Below are 23,027 nucleotides of genomic sequence, written 5' to 3'. Positions count from 1 at the left end.
AATTTTATGACTCTCAATGACAAAATGTTACGATGGAGTTGTAATTTATTTAACCTTTAATGTCACATAGCAACCAAAAGTTACAATGTTATATTCAGATTTTCAGATTTGTAATTTCACAGAAACAACTTGTATCATAACATTTCCTCATGTCACCTGCATTAAAAGCACATACAGTGCCTCACGCTTTACAGTAAAAGCAACCATAATTGCACTAAAATGAATTAAAATCTTTCATATATGGACATCATCAGTAGTAACAAACAGTAAAATTGATTGTGTGGCAGCATTTTAATGGACGGTGGGCAAATAAGCAGGTGAGAAAGTCTGTCTGAAACATAATAAATAAAGCAATGATCTCAAATACTCTTTCCGTTCACTTATATTCAGTTTGAGTTTTTCATCTGAGCAAATTCCGCATCCAAGATATCAGGCCTGGTTTTGTGTTTTTAGGCTTAGCTGCTGTGTTGGCTCTTTTTTTCTCCTCCTTCCTCTTCTCTCTCTCTTTTTCTCTCTCTCTCTGCTGGTCCAGTCGGTGTTGGCGGACTCCTTTCTCCGCTCGGTTGATCTCTCTGGACAAACTGAAATGAACCATTTGCATGTTGAGCATCGGTACGATGAGGTTGTAATTGTCCACTATCTTATTAACTTTCGCCAGCTCTTCCTCTACAGATGTGCACAGCTGTTCCCATTGGCTGTGCTCTCTCGGGGTCATGGGGTCCCCCAGCCTGGCCCTCCCTTCCAATAACTTCTTTCGGATCTGTGCGGCTGACTCTCGAATGTCCCGTTGTGTGACGACCCAGGGTGGTTGGTAACCGTTGTCAATGAGGATGCGGTTGAGGTTGTGGGTCATAGGATCAGCATACGGATTGTACTCAAACTTGTTGAGAGGCTTTCCAGCTCCACTAAGGTTCCTGAAGTCTCCACGGGACATGGACTCCTGGATCAGGTCCTCCACTAGTCTTTCCACAGCTTGGGTGATCTTGATCTTTTTACTGCGCTGACGCAAGTCTCGTTCCACCAGCATCCCATCTGCAGCAGCTGCCCTCTCGTGCTCCCTCTGTCTGTAGTTCAAAACCTGCTCGGATGCCCGATCGACACGAAACTGCCTGTAGTGACGCTCACGCTGGCTGGGTGTGCCTGAACCCACACCCTCATAGCTGAGGTACTGTCTATGTTGAGGTGCTACGCCTCTGGACTCATCTTCAGATTCTTTCCCCTCATCAGGTTGCTTGGTCTTGCTCTGATGTGTCAGCACAGCACGGTAGGCCTCCTCAACCCGAGCAAACAGGACTGGATCTGCTGTCGGAGCCCCGGAGTCTGGGTGGTAGAGTTTGGCCAGGCGCAGGTAGGCCTCCTTCACCTGCGCAGGATTGCTGTTCTTCTCATCAGGCAGCTGCAGCAGCCTGTAGCTCTCCTGCAGGCTGCGGCTGATCTGGGCTCTAGAGCTGAACAGTCTGAGCAACAAGGACTGTCGAGACAAGACGAGCAGAAAACGGCCATGGTGGAAGTCACCACGGGACACCAGGAGGTGGAAAGTGCTACTCATTTCCGGCAATGCAACTGTGGAAAGAAAAAGAAAAAAACTGTTAAAAGGTGACAACCAGTAACATAAATGTGCTTTAAAGACAGATAACTCATTCTGTTTGGGAGGAGATAGATTAGAGAAGCAAGAAGTAAATCTTCTTATCAGGAGGCAGTGATGTATCAGAACGGACAACCAGACTTTTGACTCTGAGATGACTGTAAAATGAGACTGAAACACTTTTGGTGTGAACAGAGTGTTAAATAAAGACTCAATAGTCTCGTCATAGTAGCAAATTATAGTGAAGGAGATAGTCAGGTACAGTTTTTTGGCATTCATAACAAGGTTGAGGCTATCTATCCTGGCCAGTCCTAACTACTTCTTGTTTAGTGAGCTTGAGTTTAGCTTTGCAGCTTTTCCACTTGACATGATGACCTATGATATTTTTGAACATTTACAATTCTGGTACTACATTTTAATTACTATTTATCACATTTTAAAATGATACAAATACCTGCCAATTTGTTGACATTTTACTTTGTTCAATCATTTTTATGGGCTCCCACAGACCCCTCTATATGTGCAAAAGAAAATATGTGCCAATTTATTTCCTTCACATATTTTTTCCTTTTATTCCAAATTTATAAAAGCCCAAAGTGTAAAAAGTATTCCTCTAACTCGGTTTTGCACTTTTGATATAGGCTGTTTTAACAGCAAAGAAGTAGAGTTGCAAGGATTTGTTGAATTATAGCTTTTTATATTTTGATAATGGATAATTAAAATATCAAAATGTTTTCTGGTTCCAGCTTTCAGAAAATATGTGAATATTACTGTAGAAAGTAACTGTTATTCTCTTTTGAGAAACTACTGGACTCAACTATCTTACTGTAGAAAGTAGGTCAAACTAGCTCCACCTCCAGCAGCTACAAAAGTAACATGCTGCTCTAACACTGATGCTTCAGTATTATTAATGTAATGATGTCATATATAATAATAATAATGACAATAATAACAATACTAATAATAATTCTAATAATAATAATAATAATAAGTAAGACTATGAAATATTTTACAGCTGAGGTCTCTGAAACTCCAAACAGCTGTAATGATTTATAAAATTAAGAAAAATAAATATATATTTAAATCAAGCAAAATGCACTTTTTTTTGCACTGATAAGCTGCTAAAACTGTCCTAAATAATACACAGAGTTGAGTTTTGTTCATCTTTTTTGCACCTAGAGGTTAAATAAAGTTAAGGTCATACAGTTGTGAAGCTGACATGAAATAAGGTCAACGTGTAAGACAAGCTAAGCTAAATAATAGCTTACAGTCACAAATCACGGTAATAACAATAGCACAGCATGCTTTTTTTTCTTTGTGCATTTCCCCTTCAACAGCCAGGCAACACTACATGTTCACCAGGACACAGAAACCATCAATGACAGTCATTATGAAGTTAAACCTAAATATGATGTAGCATTAGGTGATTCATTGTTGGATAGTTAGGTAAAGCTGTGGCTCAAGAAACAATATCTCATTTAAGGTCACAGTAAACTAATAGTCAGCAGTACAAACCTGCCAGCAGTCACTACACTGTGTAAAATCCAGGTTACATGACCCACTCTGTTACATACTAACACAGAAAATCATGTCAGCTGTTTGTTTGTGTTGGTGGTATTTCTCCTTCTTTGAGTTTTAATGGTGGTCAAACCAGCGTATAGATGCATTACCGCCACCTACTGGATATTATGGAGCAGTACATCAGCAGAAAAAGACAAATTCTCTCTATTATTCCTGTTACTCTTAAATAATTAACTAGAACATTGGATATTTTACATTTTGTCTTTCCGAGCAAATTCCCAAATGTAATATTGTGTTTTACATCATTAAGTAGGGTGGAGTAGGTGTCAGGTCCAGGCAACCTAAAACATCATAAATATCAGACAAAGGAGGACAAGACACAGCGTTAGAGTTTTTTACTTGCAAGGAGAACGGACAGAGACATGCACAAGTTACACTCCCCAATCCGCTCTGAAACATATCTCGTCCGAGCTCCTCTTTTTATTCTCTCTCTCCAGGCGTTCCCTAGTTACACAAACATTGCTGCTCTAAAGGGTAGGGATTCACACAGCAGCAACGCTATCAAGATTTAACATATTTGCATAATAACGTATCAACTTCCTTGCACATGTTCTCCTCGTTTCATAAAACAGCTCCAGAAACCAGTTTGGACTGGTTTCAGCTCTACTTGTGGTTGGGCACGATTCCTGTATCACAACGATAGCTTAAACTTCGGCTGAGCCATCAGCCTGCAGTCACGTAGGAACTTTTATATCTTCCTGAAAATATAACTCAAGCATACAGCACACTTACACACTCTAATAGAACAGATTAGTTGCAGTATAAAAAGTAAATATGAGATAACTTATGTACAATTATTCCATCAGTAGGTTCATTGTCTAATGTGGGACATCTAAACTCCAGTGCATTTATCTCTTTCTCTACAACATTCAAGTGAACATGATGGGTGTTGAATCCAAGCAGGGGTGTCATGTAATATAAATCATATTAGTTTGTGGGTGTGATGTTATATAAATGGGGGCAGGAAAATAGTCAAACAGGAAAAACTCCTTGGGAAGTCCACTTGATCCACTAGGATGTACACAAAATCAGTGTTAAATCTGGCCTGAATAAAACAATGTTCCTAATAGTTAAATTATGTTTTTGATGTATTTGAGCATCAAGCCTAAAAATTAATGTCCCATATTTCAGTGTAAACTGTCTGGGATTAGAAAATCCACAAATTCTGAAATAATTTGGTACAAGGAAAACTAATACAGATGATATTGATGATTAAGAGCTGTCAAAAATCTTTCTCAAGTGTTCTCATCATTAAAGACAGCAGTTTTTTTTCTGCGTCAGTCACATTAAAGAATACCAATACAGTTGTTAAACAATTACAAATGTTCCCTAAATTTGTTACAGCTGTTGGAGCAAGTGGTCAGTCCACGGGTATTAACTCTTCAACTTTCTTAAGAAACCACTTTTAACACTTACAAGAAAAAGAAAAAAAAACACAGAACAGGACAAACTTGATCGAGGGTTGGAAACAATACAGTTTCTAATGTAAGTGTAGCAAATCTATTATAAATCTTCATGAATACAGAGTGTTTTATTCTATTTCTCCTCAGAGGAAAACACTGTGGATGAACTATCTGCACTGGTCCAGAAAGTGAGTAATGTTACATCAATCTGACATTTCACAACAAATCTTCATTCAATAAGATGCAGATTGAAAATCTTCAAATATTTTAAATCATTAGAACTGCTGCTGCATTCAGAAGAATAGTTCTGCTATAATCAATAAAAGTATGTTCAAATCTTCTCCAAATCTTTGTTTATTCGCTTTTGAAAGTGCTTCAACATTTGAGAGAGGAAGATTTCAGAGACTTCAAGTGTTTTTTGGACAACAAAATCCCAAAGACCAAACTGGAGAGCGCAAACAGGACACATGTGGTGGATCTGATGGAGCAGACCTACAACCAACGGGCTGTGGAGGTGACCAAGATGCTTTTCAGTAAATGAATACGAATGATCTGGTGAAGCTGTTGTGAGACACCAGCTCAGGATCCAAAGATACATTGTGGGAAAACAACAAACAAACAAACACTCAGTAGCGGCTTGTTGAGTGGCAAAAACACTCATATTGTTGCCGCTAATCCAATTAATTACAATATTACAAAACATTTGGACCTGATCAAACAAACGGTTAAAGGAGACACATCGTCCCATATTTTATTTTATTTCACCTTCTAGTATCCTGGCCACTGTTGCCAGATTCAGCTTGAATACATTTAAAACGTGAATATTTTGGCCTGAATTTCAGACATTTGAGGTCGAGGTCGATCCATCTTTTGGGCAGATCACTCATAAAGATTGTTTTGCATGTACCAGTAATGTTATGTTATGTTATAAATGTAGTTGTTGTAAACTTGTGTGATGTTATCTTTACCTGTCCTGGACAACAACATCACCGCCCACTATGACTTCAATAATAAACAGTTGTTGAATAAGCTGAATTATTACCAAAAGCAGAAACTTTTAAGCCAAAAAACAGAATTCATGGCTGAGCTGTTGTATTTATTTGCACTAGATTGTACAGGTGTACCTAATAAAGTGAGAAGTGAGTGTATACTATTTGTTTTCCTTTGGTTTATTATGTTCTGTCCATTTTGATATTATGTTGATCTTGTATTTGATCTTATTATTGTTAAATGTCTTTTTATGATACCTTGTTTTTTTTACTGGATATACCTTTTTGATGTCTGAAGTAGGCTACTTTGCACTGTCTTGTTGTTGGAAGGCTCTGTACAAATACATTTGTGTTGCTATATGAATGATCTGTATCCAGTGGAGAACTGCTAACTTTATGAGGCTCATTCAACATAGTGTCAGGTCAGATACCTCACTGTATGTTCATGTTTCACTGAATGTATCTATGATTTTGCAGAAACATCAGTACTGATGAAGCTGGCGGCAGCGTCACACAGCAGCTGATATGTTGTGTTCACTGCAGCGATTTTACACAAAAAACTATATGAAACTAAAATCATACTTAGTAATATATGCAAAGTATTAGAATATAGATTTTTAATATATTCTAATACTTTGCATATATTACTTAGTATGATTTTAGTTTGTTAACATGGTTGAGGTAAAAAGGAATCAGCATGTTCATGCTTAATATTGGGTAAGCCATACTTTCCACAATCCTGCCACCAACCACATCGTGTTATTTCAGCAGCTGCTCCAGAACTGAGCAGAAGTGTAGCAAGCAGTCTGACCCTCTCCTCTGTGCTATGGGCCTGGGGAGCATTATAGTTGTACAGTGCTGATGAAATATTGAGTAGAATTTGATTTGAGTTGGCTTATATCTTTTAAAATTGAAAGGTGCCTATGTAATAGTTATGGCTCACTAGCAAAAGCACAGTTGCAAGTTACATGCCTCTATCAAGCCCCATTTATAAACGAGGCCCATAGTGCCTCATGGAACCTGATAAGACTTAACGTGGCCTGACTTTTAAGGTAGACCACTGAATTGACTTGGATTCTGTCCAAATCTAATTATTTCCATGTTTAAAATGTTGTGTTATCAGTCTAGCAAAATAGTTTTCTGAAATGTGTTTTCCCAGTTGTTCTTTTCCCCCCTGATGTGTTGTGTTACCTCATTAATAAATGTGTTTTTTGGTTTTGTATTGGATTTGTTCATGTGGTTTGTACCTCAAAGCCTCTGCAGTAGGCTATCTTCAACACAAATTAAAAACCATAAAACTGTGTTTAATGCAAAATATTAATATGTGTCTTGATTTCAGTGTACAGGAGCTAAGAGTTTTTTGTTTTCTTCACATTAAAAAAAAATTGTACTGCCGTTCTCAGCTTCTGTACAATTGAACACTAAGATCGCATATCCTATGTTATGAGTCATGTTTGACAGTATATGCAGTTAACCGATCAGAGAGGAGTAAAGATGGGTGAACTGACTGTAAGTGTAGCTACTTTAGACTAGAGTACTGACAGAAACTGGACTTCAAACATGCTGCTCCAGTGTGTTCGGCGAGTCAAACACAGATAAACTAAAGTCAAACCATCCAGGATACTGAAACACTCACTGAGGGAGGAGACAGAGAGAGACGACATGTGAGACTTGAGGAACTAGGAAGCAACAGCTGAACGTCAGTTACACAACAGTGAGGGCAAAACTTGATGCATTTCACACCTTGACTGTCAGAGCGACAAGCTATTAAAACGGTAAAACCTTTTTTTTTTTTTTTTTGTACTGTAGTATCGATTCTTTTTTTTCTTTTTTTTTTACTTTCACTTTCATCGTCCTGCCTCCCCTGTGGAGTTGTATTCGTGTGTGAAAACTGTTAATACAGCTTAGTACTAAAATAAGACATTAGTGAACACTTTGCTGACAACAAAGATGGTTGAACGTTAATTTTGTTTTTTCAAGATAGGGGGGTGTGACATGCGGCAAAGGACCTCCGGCCGGGACTCGAAACCGGGTTCGGCTGAGTACGTGGCATGCGTTCTAACCACTCAATCAGTTGCGCGCGATGAACGTTAAATTAATGATACTATAATTGATACACTTCATATGAAAAATGTTCTGATGCATGTTGATTATAGCCTTATAATATCTCTGATCAGTCATCTTTGTGCCATGTTTCTTTTCTTTACTCAGAGCTTTTTGTGGATAGACATCGAGTCAAACTAATTCAGAGAGTGACCAATGTTGCACCAATTTTGGATGAACTCCATTTTCATAATGTTATAGATCAAGTATATTATGATAAAATCAGGGCTCTCCATGACTCTGAGGAGCAGATGAGGACACTCCTTAGTGGGCTTTTGGAATCCAGTAGAGTTAGAGGAAAACTGATCTTCTAGCAAATCCTTATTGATGAACTCAAGAGAACGGAGAGTGAGACTGGCATGGATATGGAAGTCATGGATACAGGGCAGGTGAGTAAATCTTTACACATTTAAAGCAGTGTAACGTACATGATGTCATATAATCACTCAGCCATTGATTATAATGGAGAATCCAATTAATTACTCGCCCCTGGATGTAAAATTTGGCTACATGAAAAGTGTAGTTTTCTCCTTCAGCAGATTATCAGCAGCTGTATTCAGATTCACAAAAGTTACTGTGGATTCAAATATTGACTCAGAATCAAACCCACATTAATTTCAGTTCATTCTTATTATCAACATTTTCCACAAGAATTGTTGCTGTAAATCACTAAATATGCTGGTGGAGCTATGAGACAGCGATAGTGTAACATAGGTGTCTTTAGTTATGTTGACAAGTCCCTGCTCATCCTATGTGTGATCTACATTCATGTCATTGCAAGGATCAATTCTTTGACCTTTTTAAGTGAAAGTCTACATCATCCATTTCATAAAACAGTATTACCATAATGGAGAGCGCTGTCTAAATCGTTAGTGGGTTAGGGTTTCATGGTAGCAGAGCAAACAAACACTTCACATCCTGTCCTGCATAATACTGTTTGATATATCTTTTATTTTCCAGGTGGACACAATGATGGATAAGAAGCTGCTTATTGAAATATTAAATGGTTTGAGCTCTGAGGAGTTAGAGAAATTCAAGTCACTCATTGAATTGGAGAAAGATTTCCCACCCATCTCAAGGAGACGACTGAATGTGGCAGACATGCAGGAAACTGTGGAGCTGATGCTGCAGACGTACAGTTGGAAGTGTGTGGAGGTGACCAAAAAGGTTTTAAAGGAAATTAACAGGACTGATCTGGTGCAGAGGTTGCCAGATATCAGCTCAAGAACTAAAAGTAAGACGAACAACACAAAAACATGAAAAATATTAAACTGGCACACATTACAGCTAGATGTGTCTCATAAGTTTTATAGTTTATTGTTTAAAGATGAAGAACATTAGCTGGGGTGCAATACTTTGCAAGTTTGGGCATAAACAATACAACAACTAATATATACAAAACCATTCAACATTTCTGGAAAATATTCAAGTAGCTCTGCACATTACTGATGTTGATCACTTACTTTTATTTATTTTCTTCCTCCTCAGAAAAACTCTCAGTGGATGAACACTTGTCTGCACTGATCCACAAAGTGAGTAATGTCACATCGACCTGACTTCATACTGTTATAATTCAATAAGATGAAAGTTTAAAATCATATTTATCATCACATTAGTGCTGATTAATGAAAATACACTCAGATTTTCAAACTATTAAACAAAAGACAAAGTATGAATTTGAGAAAAGAGTTCCTGACTTTTGTTGCCACCTTTTTTATAGTGAGCTTATCAAGAACATGTAATTAAGATCACGTGGCTCATTTCAGTCTTTGACAGCACAGAGTGTGAGCCAGAGTTACAGCCTGGAATTAAATATAAAACAATAAATAGTTGGCAGATATTAAAAAATAGAAAGTAAGACAAACAACAATTAGCAGATGTATCATAGTTCAGGTGATCTTACAGAAAAACTTATCCTAAAACATTACATACAGTTTTTAATATTTCCAGGGGAGAAATAACATATTATCTCTTTGAACATACTTTTCATATTTTCCAGGTAGCAACAAAGACGGCTGTGAGAGAGCTGCTTTTAGAAACACTGAATTATTTGAGTGATCAGGAGCTGAATAAATTCAAGTGGCTCCTGCCGTTCACTCACTTCAAAAAGGGCCGTCCATCCATCCCACGGATTGAGCTGGAGCTGGCAGACAAGACAAAAGTAGTGGATCTAATGATGGAGAGGTGTGGCCAACAGTCTGTGGAGGTGATCAGGGAGGTTTTCATGGACATTAAGAGGACTGATCTGGTGCAGAGTCTGCCAGAGACCAGCTCAGGACCCAATGGTGAGATCACATTAATTTATAATATTCATAAATCAGCAGGGGTGAAGAAAATTAGATTAAGTTATCGAGCAGCACCATACAGGCCCACCATGACAGCAGAAATACAGATTTGAATCAACACCTCCCTGACAGACTCAACAAAACAATATGAGCTTTACAGTTAGTTGGTACTTTTACAAGACACAGATCACTTCAGAGGGAAATGTTAGAGCTCATTATTACAAGTGTTGTGTTGTGTATGGTCAGATAGGAACTTGACTAATGTTGTCTACATCATTTCACTTGAATAATAAATGTGACGTCAATGTTCATCAGGCGAAAGTCTTAATTGATTTTAAGGATGTTACTATTGAGTAGATTGTTTGTTCCTTTAGCATTTAATCTTTAATATTAGATTTATTTTAAAACTAGATACCCTGATAGTGTCTGATTTCATCACCTGATGGTAAACAGACATCCATGAGTCTTGTTTTCTTTATTTCTCTTCAGAGAAACAGTCTGTGGATGAACAGTGGCCTGCACTGATCCAGAAAGTGAGTTATGTCACATCTCATCTGTTTCATTCAACAGATGTAGAAAAAAAACATGTTCAACATTATAAATGATAATACAGACTAAATTCCTGATTTTCACCAGCTGGTTCTCTCCCAGATCTGAAGCTACATTCAGGTTGCATCATGTACACATGAAGTCTGAAACCAGAACGTTGTTCATTAATAATGTTTAAAATCATCATCACATCTACCACTGGAGAAATATTTACTGTATATATCCACATTTCTAAAAACACACATGTTGATGAGATTTGCAATCATCCCAGTTGAGAGTTTGCACATTTACCTGAATTAACATTGTCTTTGTATTTACCAGGTAGAAACAATGACGTCTGTTATAAAGCTGCTTTTGGAAACACTGGCTGATTTGAGTGACGGGGAGCAGCAGCACTTCAAGCAAGTCCTCCAGATTCAAAGTTTTGTCTATGAACCCTACACAGAGATCCCATGGTCGATGGCCGACATGCAGGACATAGTGTTTCTAATGGTGAAGACCTTCGGCCAACAGTCTCTTGTGAAGACCAAGGACATTTTAATTCAGATAAACAGGAGAGATCTGGTGCAGAGACTTTCAGCCAGCAGCTCAGGACCCAAAAGTAAGTAAATGAAGACAATAACATATTCAAATAATTAAACTGGCTCAAAAATGTGATTCATGTGTTTATAAGCTATGTTATAAGCAATTCTTCTTTTTTTAAATATGATTAATTATAATATATAAGACAATAAAATAATAAAACAATATCAGCTGGTATACAAAATATATTTTATTAGAAATGTGAAATATGAAGTGATATTGTGGGACAGGCATAAAAATATTAGAGATGAATTATATATATCATATGTATTATATGTATATGTATCAACTGTTGAGAAGACTAAGATGTTATTTTGTGTTGAACTCTTTGTATTGTAATTTTTAAAGAGCAATACAGCCTGATGTTGATCACTTACTTTTATTTCCTTTCTTCCTCAGAAAAACTCTCAGTGGATGAACACTTGTCTGCACTGATCCACAAAGTGAGCAATGTCACATCGACCTGACCTCATACAGTTTTAATTCAATAAGATGCAACATTTTCAAATCCTATTCATCATCACATTAGTGGTGATTAATGAAAATAAATTCAGATTTTCAAACCATTACACAAAATACAAAACATTAATTTCAGAAAACAGTTCCTGACTTGTGCTCCCACCTTTTTTTTAATAGCTATTTCATCAAGAACATGTGATTTAGCTCATTTCAGTTTTTGACTACACAGTGTGTGAGCCAGAGATATAACCTGTAATTAAGATAAAACAATAAAATGTTTACAGATATTAAAAAATAGAAAGTAAGACAAGTCATAATTAGCAGATGTATCATAGTTCAGGTGATCTTACACAAAAAAACACATCAAAACATTCAAATGTCTAAATAATTATACACATACATACTGTTGGGGGAGAAATAACATATTTTCTCTTTGAACCTAATCTTCGTATTTTCCAGGTAGCAACAATGGGAGCTGTAAGAGAGCTGCTTTTAGAAACACTGAATGATAGGAGTTATCAGGAAATAAAGAAACTCAAGTGGCTCCTGCAGTTCACTTATTTCAAGAAGGGCCGTCCATCCATCCCATGGATTGAACTAAAGCCAGCAGACAAGACAAAAGTAGTGGAACTGATGATGAAGACATGTGGCCAACGGTCTGTGGAGGTGATCAGGGAGGTTTTCATGGACATGAAGAGGACTGATCTGGTGCAGAGTCTGCCAGAGACCAGCTCAGGACCCAAAGGTGAGATAAAGAAGACAACTGTCATGTCACATTAATTTATAATAATTAATAAATCTGCAGGGGTGACAAAAATTAGATAAAGCAATGGAGCAGCACCATATAGGCCCACCATGACAGCAAAAATATAGATTTGAATCAACACCTTCCTGACAGACTCAACAAAAACAATATGAGCTTCACAAAGTTAGTTGGTACTTTTACAAGACACAGATCACTTCAGAAGGAAATGTTAGAGCTCATTATTACCTGTCTTGTGTTGTCTATGGTCAGATAGGAACTTGACTAATGTTTGTCTACATTTCACTTGAATATGTCACATTGCATATTTTTTGTAACTACAAATTAACTTAAACTTTGCTCCACTATGGACTCTCATTCTCATTCATCCCTTCTGTGATTTCTGTAACCGAGGCCTCTTCCTGTCTTCCATCCACACACCTGTAATCCATCTGTGTCATGTGACATGTGCAGTGTTTGTATTTTATTTAACACCCTGATTAAGTGTTTTTTCAATCCACATTGGTCTCAGCCATGAAGCGTTAAAGGCTTTTATTATATTTAGGAGTCAGTGTAATATGCTGAGGAAAAGCACATTAAGGTTACACACAGTGTATTTATTATGTAATTACATTGTTCATTAAATGTGTTTCAGCTGCAGGATCAACAGTTGAAGCATTTGGTGTAAAAACCACAGAGGGAGGTAGGTACCATAAACATTTGAAACACTAATAAAAAAATTACAAATATTATTCCTTTAAATAAGAGTAAATATGACAAATTTGAATCCTTTCATCAAATCCCTGTAGTTATCTTAATCTACATTTCATGATGTGAAGCTTTAACACTGAGTTTAATAATAAATGTGACGTCATGTTGATCAGTGTTCATCGGGTGAAAGTGTTAACTGATTTTTAGGATGTTACTATTGAACAGGTTTGTTTTTTGTTCATTTAGCATTTAATCTTTAATATTAGAATTATTTTAAAACTAGATACCCTGATAGTGTCTGATTGTATCACCTGATAGTAAACAGACATTCATGAGTCTTGTTTTCTTTCTTTCTCTTCAGAGAAACAGTCTGTGGATGAACAGTGGCCTGCACTGATCCAGAAAGTGAGTAATGTCACATCTGTCTGACTTTACAGATGCAGCTTTCATTCAACAGATGCAGAAAAAAAACATGTTCAACATTATAAATGATGATACAAATCAAATTCCTGATTTTCACCAGCTGGTTTTCTCTTAGATCTTTATCTTTATCGTTAACGTTGTTAGTTAATAATGTTAAAAATCGGTGTTATCTCTATCACCGGAGAAATGTATACTGTATATATCTACATTTTTTTTAACACACAAGTTGATGAGATGTGAACATAAAAGTCTGTGATCATCCCAGCTGTGAGATTGCACATTTACCAATAAAACATTTTCTTTGTATTTACCAGGTAGAAACAATGACGTCTGTTATAGAGCTGCTTTTGGAAACACTGGCTGATTTGAGTTACAAAGAACTTGATAACTTCAAGTGTGTTCTCCCAGATCATTTGAGCTTCACAAGTAGGGATTTTGACAACCGTTGGAGGCGGCTGATGGTAACAGACATGCAGGACATAGTGTTAATTATGGTGCAAATGGACGGCCAAGAGTTTATTGAGGTGACGAAGAAGGTTTTTAAGGAAATGAAGAGGCCTGATCTTGTGCAGAGGCTGTCAGACAGCAGCTTGAGACCCAAAAGTAAGACAATGAAGAGAAAAGTATTTTAAAGTACTGTGGGATGGGGGGCACAATATAAGTGACAATGTCTGTGTCACTGCTGAGGTTTAAGTATAATTTTGTGTTGAACAAAGCAATTTAGTAGAAAGCAATATATTCTGATGCAAAGTATTTCTAGACGGTTGTTCAATCAATCATTCATTAATCATATTTTATGTTTTTTCTCCTCAGAGAAACACTTCATGGACGAACAGCTCTCTACAGTGATCCAGAAAGTGAGCAATGCCACATCTGTCTGACTTTACACAGCTTTCATTCAATAGTTGCAGGTTGAAAATTATCCATGAAACAGTTTAAATACTGATACAACCCAAATTCATGATTTAATCTGAATATTTTCACTGAATTTGAATTCAAGCAGCATTTCTATCCATCATCAATGTTTCATATTTTTACCACTGAGGATTAGTTGAGCTTTGAAACTAACATCCACATCTTCACTAACTTTCATGAGGTTATGAGAAACTAGTTTAGTGTTTTTTTCTTGTGGATTAAATATACTTCATGCCTCTTTTTTAAATTCCAGGTAGCAACAATGGCAGCTTTTAAAGAGATGCTTTTGGAAACCCTGAATGATTTGAGTTATCAGGAGTTCGAGAAATTCAAGGAAGTCCTGGAGTTGACTGTCTCCCAGGAGGACCTACAAGACATCTCAGTGAGGTTCAGAAGCAGAGCAGAAATAGTGTATCTGATGTTGCAGAACTACGGTCAACACTCTGTTGAGCTGATGAAGAAGATTTTCAAAAAAATTTACAGATCTGATCTGGTTCAGAGGTTAGACACCAGCTCAGGAAACAAAGGTAAGACAAAGAAGACAATCACATGTTTAACGAATACATTTAATAATTAATTAAAAAACATACAGTATATCTGCTACTGTACAGTGCAAATTTAATTTTATAACCAAAATTAAGTATGATAAAAGTAGTGGGCAGGGGGCAACACATTAATTAAATCAACACCTCTCTGACCTGTAACATCTAGCCTAGCCTTCTAGCTTATACTTTCTGAGTGGAAAACAATTCTCCTCCCAAATGTTAAATATTGTAAAGGGACAGGTGTGTTAAGTTGCTAATGTTACATAACCAAAGCTATGTGGACTTGTGTGGGGGGAAAAAGTCTTGTGTCATTGCCCACAACATTCTCCAGTCAGTATCACATTAGGAAAGTTAACATTGTCCACTGTCAGATGATAATATCACAAATATTTCCAAAAACTGATTTTGTACTCTGGAAATGATAAACAATAAGTGTAGTATCATTAAAGATAATTTATCCTTCCAAACAAAGAGAGCAAAATTCCAGTTTTGACTGAAAATATAGTTCATCAGTGAAACATGCTTTGACCTAAAGAGGACCATGGGGTTGAATGAACACCTCTCTGACATGCTTATAATTTCACAACTCTGTAAATTCTATTTGACATCAAAGATCATTTTGTGAGGTGGTTATCTTTACATAAAGACTGTCATATTTGTTGCAGGGCTTTTATATTGGATTCAATTCGATTTTTTTTTTTTAAATCTCACTAAAACAGATATGATGTTTAGTCATTTTCTATTTTCTTTCTCCTCAGAGAAGCAGAAGTCTTCACTGTCCCAGAAAGTGAGTAATGTCACATCAGACACACTCAACACAGCGTTCATCAAATAGCTGCTGGTTGAAAATTATCCTCAGCTTGACCTTTATAAATAATGAGACATCAGATGGTGTTCACTGAACTGAAGCAGCATTCTGATCGAGATTTTGATCTAAAATATTATATCAATTAATGATGTCATAATAATATCTGTGCTATCTGTACCACTGAAGATGTGAACAGGAGAACTAAATGTTTAGAGTGTGTATGTTTTTTCTGACTTTTTTATTTGACTTTGATGGAAGTTCCAATAATCATGATTTGAATGTTTACATTAATGCTCTCTGATCCCTTTGATTCCACCAGGACATAAAAATGACACCAGTTAAGGAGAAGCTTTTGGAAACACTGGGAGAATTACGCTCTGGTGACCTCGAGGAATTCAAATTGTTCCTGCAGCACCTTCAAATAAAAGATCTACCAAGAATCCCGAGTGTCCGAATAGAGAGGACAGACAGCACAGTTGACCTAGTGGATCTGATGGTGGAGATCTGTGGTCAACAGTCTGTGGATGTGACCAGGGAGGTTTTAAAGGACATGGACAGAATGGATCTGGTGCAGAGTTTGTCAGACACCAGCTCACCATCCAAAGGTAAGTTATGCGAAAATATATATTCAATTCCAATATTAAACATTTAGTATGCAGAGAGGAGTCCTACTCTACTTTATTGCTACTGCTACATTCTGCTACATAAGTCCTGCATAACATATTGTTCTCTCATACTGGAGCAGCGCTATGTAGCACATGGTTCTAAAGCAGCAAAACATCTGGAAAGTTTCAAAATGATTACATTTATAAACTTTATTTAAAACATTTTCTAATGTGTTTTAATAAGGGCCTTCAAGAAGTTTGGAGTCTGGGGCTCATGGAGGCATTATGGTAATCCCTGTCATTAATTAATTCATTTGCTCACTTGTTTATTTCTCATTCACTTTATTTGTGATACATTTTTGTCTATTTGTGTGACGCTATAAAATTAAACAGGATTAAACAGGATCACTTCCTCTAATTTACATAATGTGACTGTCCTCTGATGCAGGACTCCAGTGACTGGACTAAACTTGAACCCGAAGTGAACAGTACAGATGCAGATGATGCTCCAACTTACAAGTAAAAATAACATCTTCAATATTGTGTCACAACAAACTGGACAGATTTTAAGAGATTTAAGAAGTTTACATTTAGTGTTTTTACCTGATAGTTGTTTTATCTTGTCCTGTTGTTTTAATCCAATTTTAACATGAATGCTATGATTCTCAGATTGAATGTTAAGCACTTTTTCTGGCATTTTATGCATGAATTATACCATATAAAAACAAATATAAGCATGTACACACATTTTGTTCTTTTTTCATTCAGTCTCCAGTCTGAAGCAGGAAAGTTTGAATGCAGTGTTTCTGACCTGCGATGGGTCAGTGAAGAAAAGGTCAGCTTTAAGTACCAGTTCTGCTCTTGGGAAGGACACATGGAGAGAATGGAAAGCTTACAATACATGCCTGCAGGTCCCCTAATGGACATCACAGTCACTGCTGGGAAGTTAAAGGAAGTGTACCTGCCTCACTGGATCTGCACAGGTAAGTAGAAACATAAAAGAGTAATTATGAAAACAATGTGTAAAAACATTGATGATCTTTTTCCTCACTAAATGTGTGTGCTTGTATTTTGTGCAGATGACAACCCTGAAATACTTGACAAGTTTGCAGTCCTACACATAGATGACTGTGGAGATGTTGTTGAAGACGCGTCTGAGGTCACATCATCCCACGTCAAGTTATCTGAACCAATTTTCTCTCCAAGAGCGGTCCTGATGAAACTTGGCTTTCCTGTGAAGATAAACTGTAAAGTTTTAATATACTGTGAACCAAATATAACGTCCCTCAGGCTACATGTGTATCTGATCCCAAAGGATCCTGCTTTAGAAAAGGTAATGTAATATCTTATTGTCACCAATACTATAAGATTTAAGATTTAATAGCCGACAACTGAGTATTAGGACCAATGATGAAAAAAAAGTTGAATTGTGAGAATAAAGCTGTGAAGTGGGAGGGAGGATTGTTTCCCCCTGTCTGTATTAAGATTATCCACTTAAAACATGAGACAGTGTAGTGGAAACATTTCCTCATTTCAAAGTGATGGAAAAAGTGATTCTCGTCAGATTTCTTTCAGCAGCTGAAGTTAATATTTGTTTGGAGGCTAATAGATCTCACTGATGAACTGACATTTTACAGATTAAGCCCACTGCTCACTGTGTGTCAATATGCAGCGGCCTTCAATCTTTTTCTGACATCAGACATTGATGATGTCATGATCTCTGCACTCTTTGGCACAACTGGCAGGACAAAACCAAGTGCTCCATGTACTTCAGCAGCTGCTTTACAAGGTTATACAACTCAGACATTATGCAATTGTTTATTGCATTTTGACTGCTGGTCTGATACACTAAGTATATCCTCAATGGTAAAATATACTAAAATAACTTCATTTTTTAAATAAAGGCTACTCTCATCTGTTAACCCGTTAAACAACAATTCTACAGCAGTGTATTTAGTTAGTCTCAAAATACATATAACATTTTATATAATAAAACTACATTCTCAGAATAAAATATGCTTTCCAAATTTGCAGATATATTTATTATAACATGATCTTTTCCTTAATATCATGACTGTTCTGGAAATCTCACATTACATTTTTTCCCAATGGTGGCCCTAATACTCAATTATATAAAAAAAAAACATATTGCTTGTTCATGTACTTTAAAACACAGATGACAATGTTTACTACTGTAACCTCAAAGCAGCTTTGTCCTCATAGTATATTGTTGTTTTTTTTCCAGACAATGAACAAGAAGAAATCTTCCAAAGGATACAAATTCATTGAAAAGCCACGTCCAGACAAGTACCTGAAAATGGAACAAGAATTTGTCCTCAAAGCAGACATAGACACAGCAAAAATCTCCCCTGAGGTATAATTTTTACAGTCTCTCAGTAATTACATTTCAGTCAGCCAACTCTTGTGGAGAAATTATTATTGTAGATTATTATTTAAATGTAGAATATGTACAGCTATAGTGTTTGGTGTTAGGTGTTAGTGTTCTGATCTGGTGACTCCCCACAAGGAAACATCGCTCTCGCACAGCAGGGAGTCAGGAGCAATGGTACTAACTCCTAATGACCAGATACTAAACAACTAGTTTTATTTTTTGTAAAGGATTTAACTTGACGGTTTACCTTTGTCAAATGAACTCCTCCTCTCCTTTTATGTTGTATTTTTTACACAGAAAGTAACCCTCAGGCATGACAGCCAGGACCCAAATTTCTATGAAGTGTACATTAAAAATCCAGACAGAGACTTCAACCTTACACTCTCACACTCTTGTACAAATAAGTGCAAACCAGAGTGTAAACCAGTGTGGACCTGTGAAATTCAAGAAGGTCAGTGGCTATTAAACAATATTACCTTCATTATATAAAAAGGATGCGTTCTGTCCCTCTGTTAACCATTCTATATAATTTATGTCAGTTATGAATGAAAGCTGAATCAACACCAATGCACACTGAAAATGGACTTATTGCTCTAATAATCTGGTGTAGCTGACTGATTTATGTTCACCTGCCATTTAATACAAGATAAATTAGTTTATTTAATTCCATGAATAGTCAGAAACACCCAGAAGTGCTTCAGATGGCAAGTTTGGGTATTGGGACAGACCAATTAATTGAAGAGCCAATACAACAAATTTGATCACAGCTGTAATAACATCTGTTGGTTTTTGATGCAAACAACTACAACTGGCTCTTTAGAATTAGAAAATGAATAATATTTATTGTAATAAATATTATATTTAGCTAAAATACCTCATTATAAAATAATCCACAATATCAGCTATCAATATTTTGTGTTGTTGTCCGTTTCATTTCAGATAACTACAAACAGTCTGGTAATTCAGAAGGTAAGACACAGCATAAATGTACTGTCTATTACTATACAAGATACCAGATTTCAGTCATATTTCATGAATGTGTCGTACATTTGTTGCAAATATTCCAACTAGAAGAAAGACAATTTGAGTTTCAATGTTTAAAATGTTTATAGCTTTGAAACCAAATTGTAAGATTTCCAAAATATTATTATATACATTTTCTTTTTTTTACATATTTAAAATTAGACCATTTCTGACAAACTGATGAGAAGTTGTCTTTATCTGAACTTACAGAGCTGAATTGGGCTGCTTTGTACAATATTCTTGTTTTTCGGTTAGTTTGTTGAAGTATTCTTGTCTAGAACAAAACATTTATTATATAATTGTCTTTGAATGTGTTGCCAAGTGAATGAAGAATAGTTTATTGTACAGATGATATTGATGATTACAAGCTGTCAAAAGTCTTTATGCCTTCTCAAGTGTTCTGATCATTAAAGCAGTTTGTTTTCGGTGTCAGTCACATTAAAGAAGAACAATATAGTTGTTAAACAATTACAGATGTTCAATTTTTTCCTTAAATTTGTTACAGATGTTGGAGCAACTGGTGGAAATACCTTGGAAGAAGGTGAGTCCACAGGTATTAACTATTTTCTTTTAAAATGACTATTAACGCTTACAAGAAATAATCAAACTTGATCATGAGTTGGAAACATTACAGTTGCTAATGTAAGTGTGGCAAATGTATAATAAATCTTCATGAATACAAAGTGTTTTATTCCATTCCTCCTCAGAGGAACACACTGAGGATGAACTATCTGCCCTGGTCCAGAAGGTGAGTAATGTTACATCAATCTGACATTTCACAGCAAAACTTCATTCAATAAGATGCATGTTGAAAATCTTCCAATATTTTAAATCATTAGAACTGATGCTGCATTCAGAGAAATAGTTCTGCTATAATCAATAACAGTATGTTCAAATCTTCTCCAAATCTTTGTTTATTTGTTTTTAATTCACCAGACAGCAACAATCACAACGGTTAAAGAGAAGCTTTTCAGAATGCTGCAACGTTTGACAGAGGATGATTTTAGAGTCTTTAAGTGGTTTTTGGAGAACAAAATCCCAAAGAGCAAACTGGAGAGTGCAAACAGGACACGTGTGGTGGATCTGATGGAGCAGACCTACAACCAACAGGCTGTGGAGGTGACCAAGATGCTTTTCGAGAAAATGAACAGGAACGATTTGGTGAAGCTGTTGTAAAAACAACAGCTCAGGATCCAAAGATACATTATGGGAGAAAAAAACACAAAAAAACACAGAAGTGGACTGTTGTTTTTGCAATTTTGCGATGTATGCAAGGTGTTTTCTTCAGTGTTACTCTTTATGTAAAAATCACTCAGGGCGGGGTTGCTAATGTAAGAACAGATTTAGATTTTGTTTCAAAACATTCGAGGACTTCAGGATGCCTGCTTTATATCTATGAGGCAAATATACTGTTTTCATTCAGTTCATGAGTCACTGTATCTATTAAATGACTCTTTTACTGCTGATTTTCAGATTTTGCTCCGATGGTTCTGCCCCTCTGCTCACTATTTGAAGTGTTTTGGTGCATTTTGATGATTGTTGCATTTGGGTAACAGAGCAAAGTATTTGTTTATTTGAAAGATAAAATCATTTCATTGTCTAACCATTTGAAAATTAATATTATGGACTACAGGATTTTTAACCTGCATCCCAAGTTGCAGCTCAGTTTTCACCCAAACAAAGGCAGTAGCCAAAAGGGACATTTTAGATTAAACTTTATTACACAATTTCATACAACCACATGTAGTTCATTATTCAACCAGAAAGTGCAACAGTAGAAAAGGTGATATTAAATTGCAGTCCATGCAGATCTATCAATCTTCAATAACACTTAATGATTCATTGAATTTAGAATTTCACTTTTAAGCCAATTGTAGTGTAATTTTGCAATGAAGCCAAAGCAACTGATAAACTGTTAATTATGATGTAATGAAACAGTCAATTTGAAAGTTTTCTCTTCAGAGATCCTGAAAGTGAGCAATGACACATCAGTCTGACGTTACACAACACAGCTTTCATTCAACAGATTGAAAATTCCTCTCAGCTTTAACTGATAAATTATGATACAAACTAAATTCATAATTTTATCAGAGGCTGTGTTCAGCTGTGTCCATTCAGCAGGAAAACTGGGATGTTTTCTTCAATAAAGTTACAATACTGATATATAGCAGTTAAATTATTACCCTTCAGACAGCGTCAACAAAAGCAAAAACTTTTAAGCCGAAAAGTAAAATTCATGGTGGAGCTGTTGTATTGATTTGCACTACATTGTACAGGTTTACCTAATAAAGTAGAAGATGTATATGCTCTTTATGTACATTTTTATTCTTCACTATACGTTACTTATGTTCTGTTCAATTTGATCCTATTTTTATCTTGTATTTTATCTTATTATTTCTATTTTTTTAATGCCCTGTTTTTTTTTTACTGGATATCTTCTCTTTATTTTTGATGTCTTACATAAAGCACTTTGAATCACCTTGTTGTTGAAAGGTGCTATGCTAATTAATGTGCGTTGTCTATGAATGTACTGTATCCAATGGAGAACTGTTTACTGTGTGAAGGTCATTCAACATATTTTCTATTTTAAAATCTATAATAAATTCCCTCATTGTTATGTTTGGTTGTGATTATTTGAGACAATGAAGGGGGAGATTGGTGCACAATGAGAACTGCAGTAAGAGTGTATTTAATTTGCAGAGGTGCACCACAGAGCTCTCCATATCACAAACCAACTCTCTTTATTTAACTTGCTTCTACAAGATTGTTTGTAATAAAGCAGCTCTTGTGGATGAATCCTGAACTTCATAAGAGCTGTCTGGACATTTTTATTGTACAGTAGCTGAAAGCCAGAAATAGGCCTAAATCCCCATACCAACAAATCACTAATAATATGACCTCAAATGAACTCACACCACAGGAATGAGGGGCAGTGTCTTCTCTTCAGAGGTATATGTAGAGGAGCATAAAGAAGCTACACCTGGGGCCTCATTTAAAAAAACAGTGCTTGGGATTCAAACCAAAAGCATGCATGCACCAAAAAAATAAACAGATTCATGAAACCGTGCATATGCATGAGTGTATTTATTTGTGTCTTTATAAATCACAATCAATGTGAAAATGTGCACACATGGGCAGACCACATATCCCAACCCATGCACTCCCGCAATAAACCTCAAACCTAATAAGGATCTAAAGATGGACACATACATGACTGATGAGACTACACTCAATATCTAAAGTACAACAAACACTTAATTCATTTCTATTTACTCCAAAACCCAGAATACAGGTATTTCTCTAATTTACACAATCTATGAGTGACTG

General features: G+C 36.2%; 2 protein-coding genes across 2 annotated transcripts; one reads left to right on the top strand and one right to left on the bottom strand.

Annotated features, from left to right (window-relative positions):
• Positions 1-62: 62 nt before the first annotated feature.
• On the bottom strand, positions 63-3,186 carry dnajc28 (DnaJ (Hsp40) homolog, subfamily C, member 28). Its single transcript, XM_062422908.1, has 2 exons — positions 3,101-3,186; positions 63-1,563 (listed from the first exon to the last, which is right to left on the bottom strand). The coding sequence occupies exon 2, from the start codon at positions 1,547-1,549 to the stop codon at positions 401-403; it is 1,149 nt and encodes a 382-aa protein (XP_062278892.1). The 5' UTR covers positions 1,550-1,563; positions 3,101-3,186; the 3' UTR covers positions 63-400.
• A 5,576-nt stretch (positions 3,187-8,762) lies between these two features.
• LOC133983942 (uncharacterized) lies at positions 8,763-21,294 on the top strand. Its single transcript, XM_062423158.1, has 24 exons — positions 8,763-8,895; positions 9,150-9,193; positions 9,661-9,946; positions 10,436-10,479; positions 10,817-11,096; positions 11,477-11,520; positions 11,996-12,281; positions 12,934-12,981; positions 13,351-13,394; positions 13,727-14,015; positions 14,226-14,269; positions 14,581-14,854; positions 15,631-15,659; positions 16,000-16,285; positions 16,530-16,573; positions 16,734-16,804; positions 17,054-17,268; positions 17,365-17,618; positions 18,531-18,659; positions 18,975-19,128; positions 19,617-19,646; positions 20,206-20,241; positions 20,408-20,448; positions 20,637-21,294. Exons 1-24 carry the CDS (start codon positions 8,763-8,765, stop codon positions 20,874-20,876), a joined length of 3,345 nt encoding a protein of 1,114 aa, XP_062279142.1. The 3' UTR covers positions 20,877-21,294.
• Positions 21,295-23,027: the final 1,733 nt, after the last annotated feature.

Source organism: Scomber scombrus, chromosome 7 (assembly GCF_963691925.1).
Source record: "Scomber scombrus chromosome 7, fScoSco1.1, whole genome shotgun sequence".
NCBI lineage: Eukaryota > Metazoa > Chordata > Actinopteri > Scombriformes > Scombridae > Scomber > Scomber scombrus.
Note: the sequence above shows the minus strand (reverse complement) of the source record. Positions and strands in the feature narration are given on the sequence as shown.

Bases quoted from the DNA above. Each gene is read 5' to 3' on its own strand.
- dnajc28 (XM_062422908.1), bottom strand. From the start codon at position 1,549: ATGAGTAGCACTTTCCACCTCCTGGTGTCCCGTGGTGACTTCCACCAT.
- LOC133983942 (XM_062423158.1), top strand. From the start codon at position 8,763: ATGCAGGAAACTGTGGAGCTGATGCTGCAGACGTACAGTTGGAAGTGT. The intron at 13,395-13,726 runs GTGAGTAATGTC...TGTATTTACCAG, and splicing joins GGCCTGCACTGATCCAGAAA to GTAGAAACAATGACGTCTGT. The intron at 19,647-20,205 runs GTAAGACACAGC...AATTTGTTACAG, and splicing joins ACAGTCTGGTAATTCAGAAG to ATGTTGGAGCAACTGGTGGA.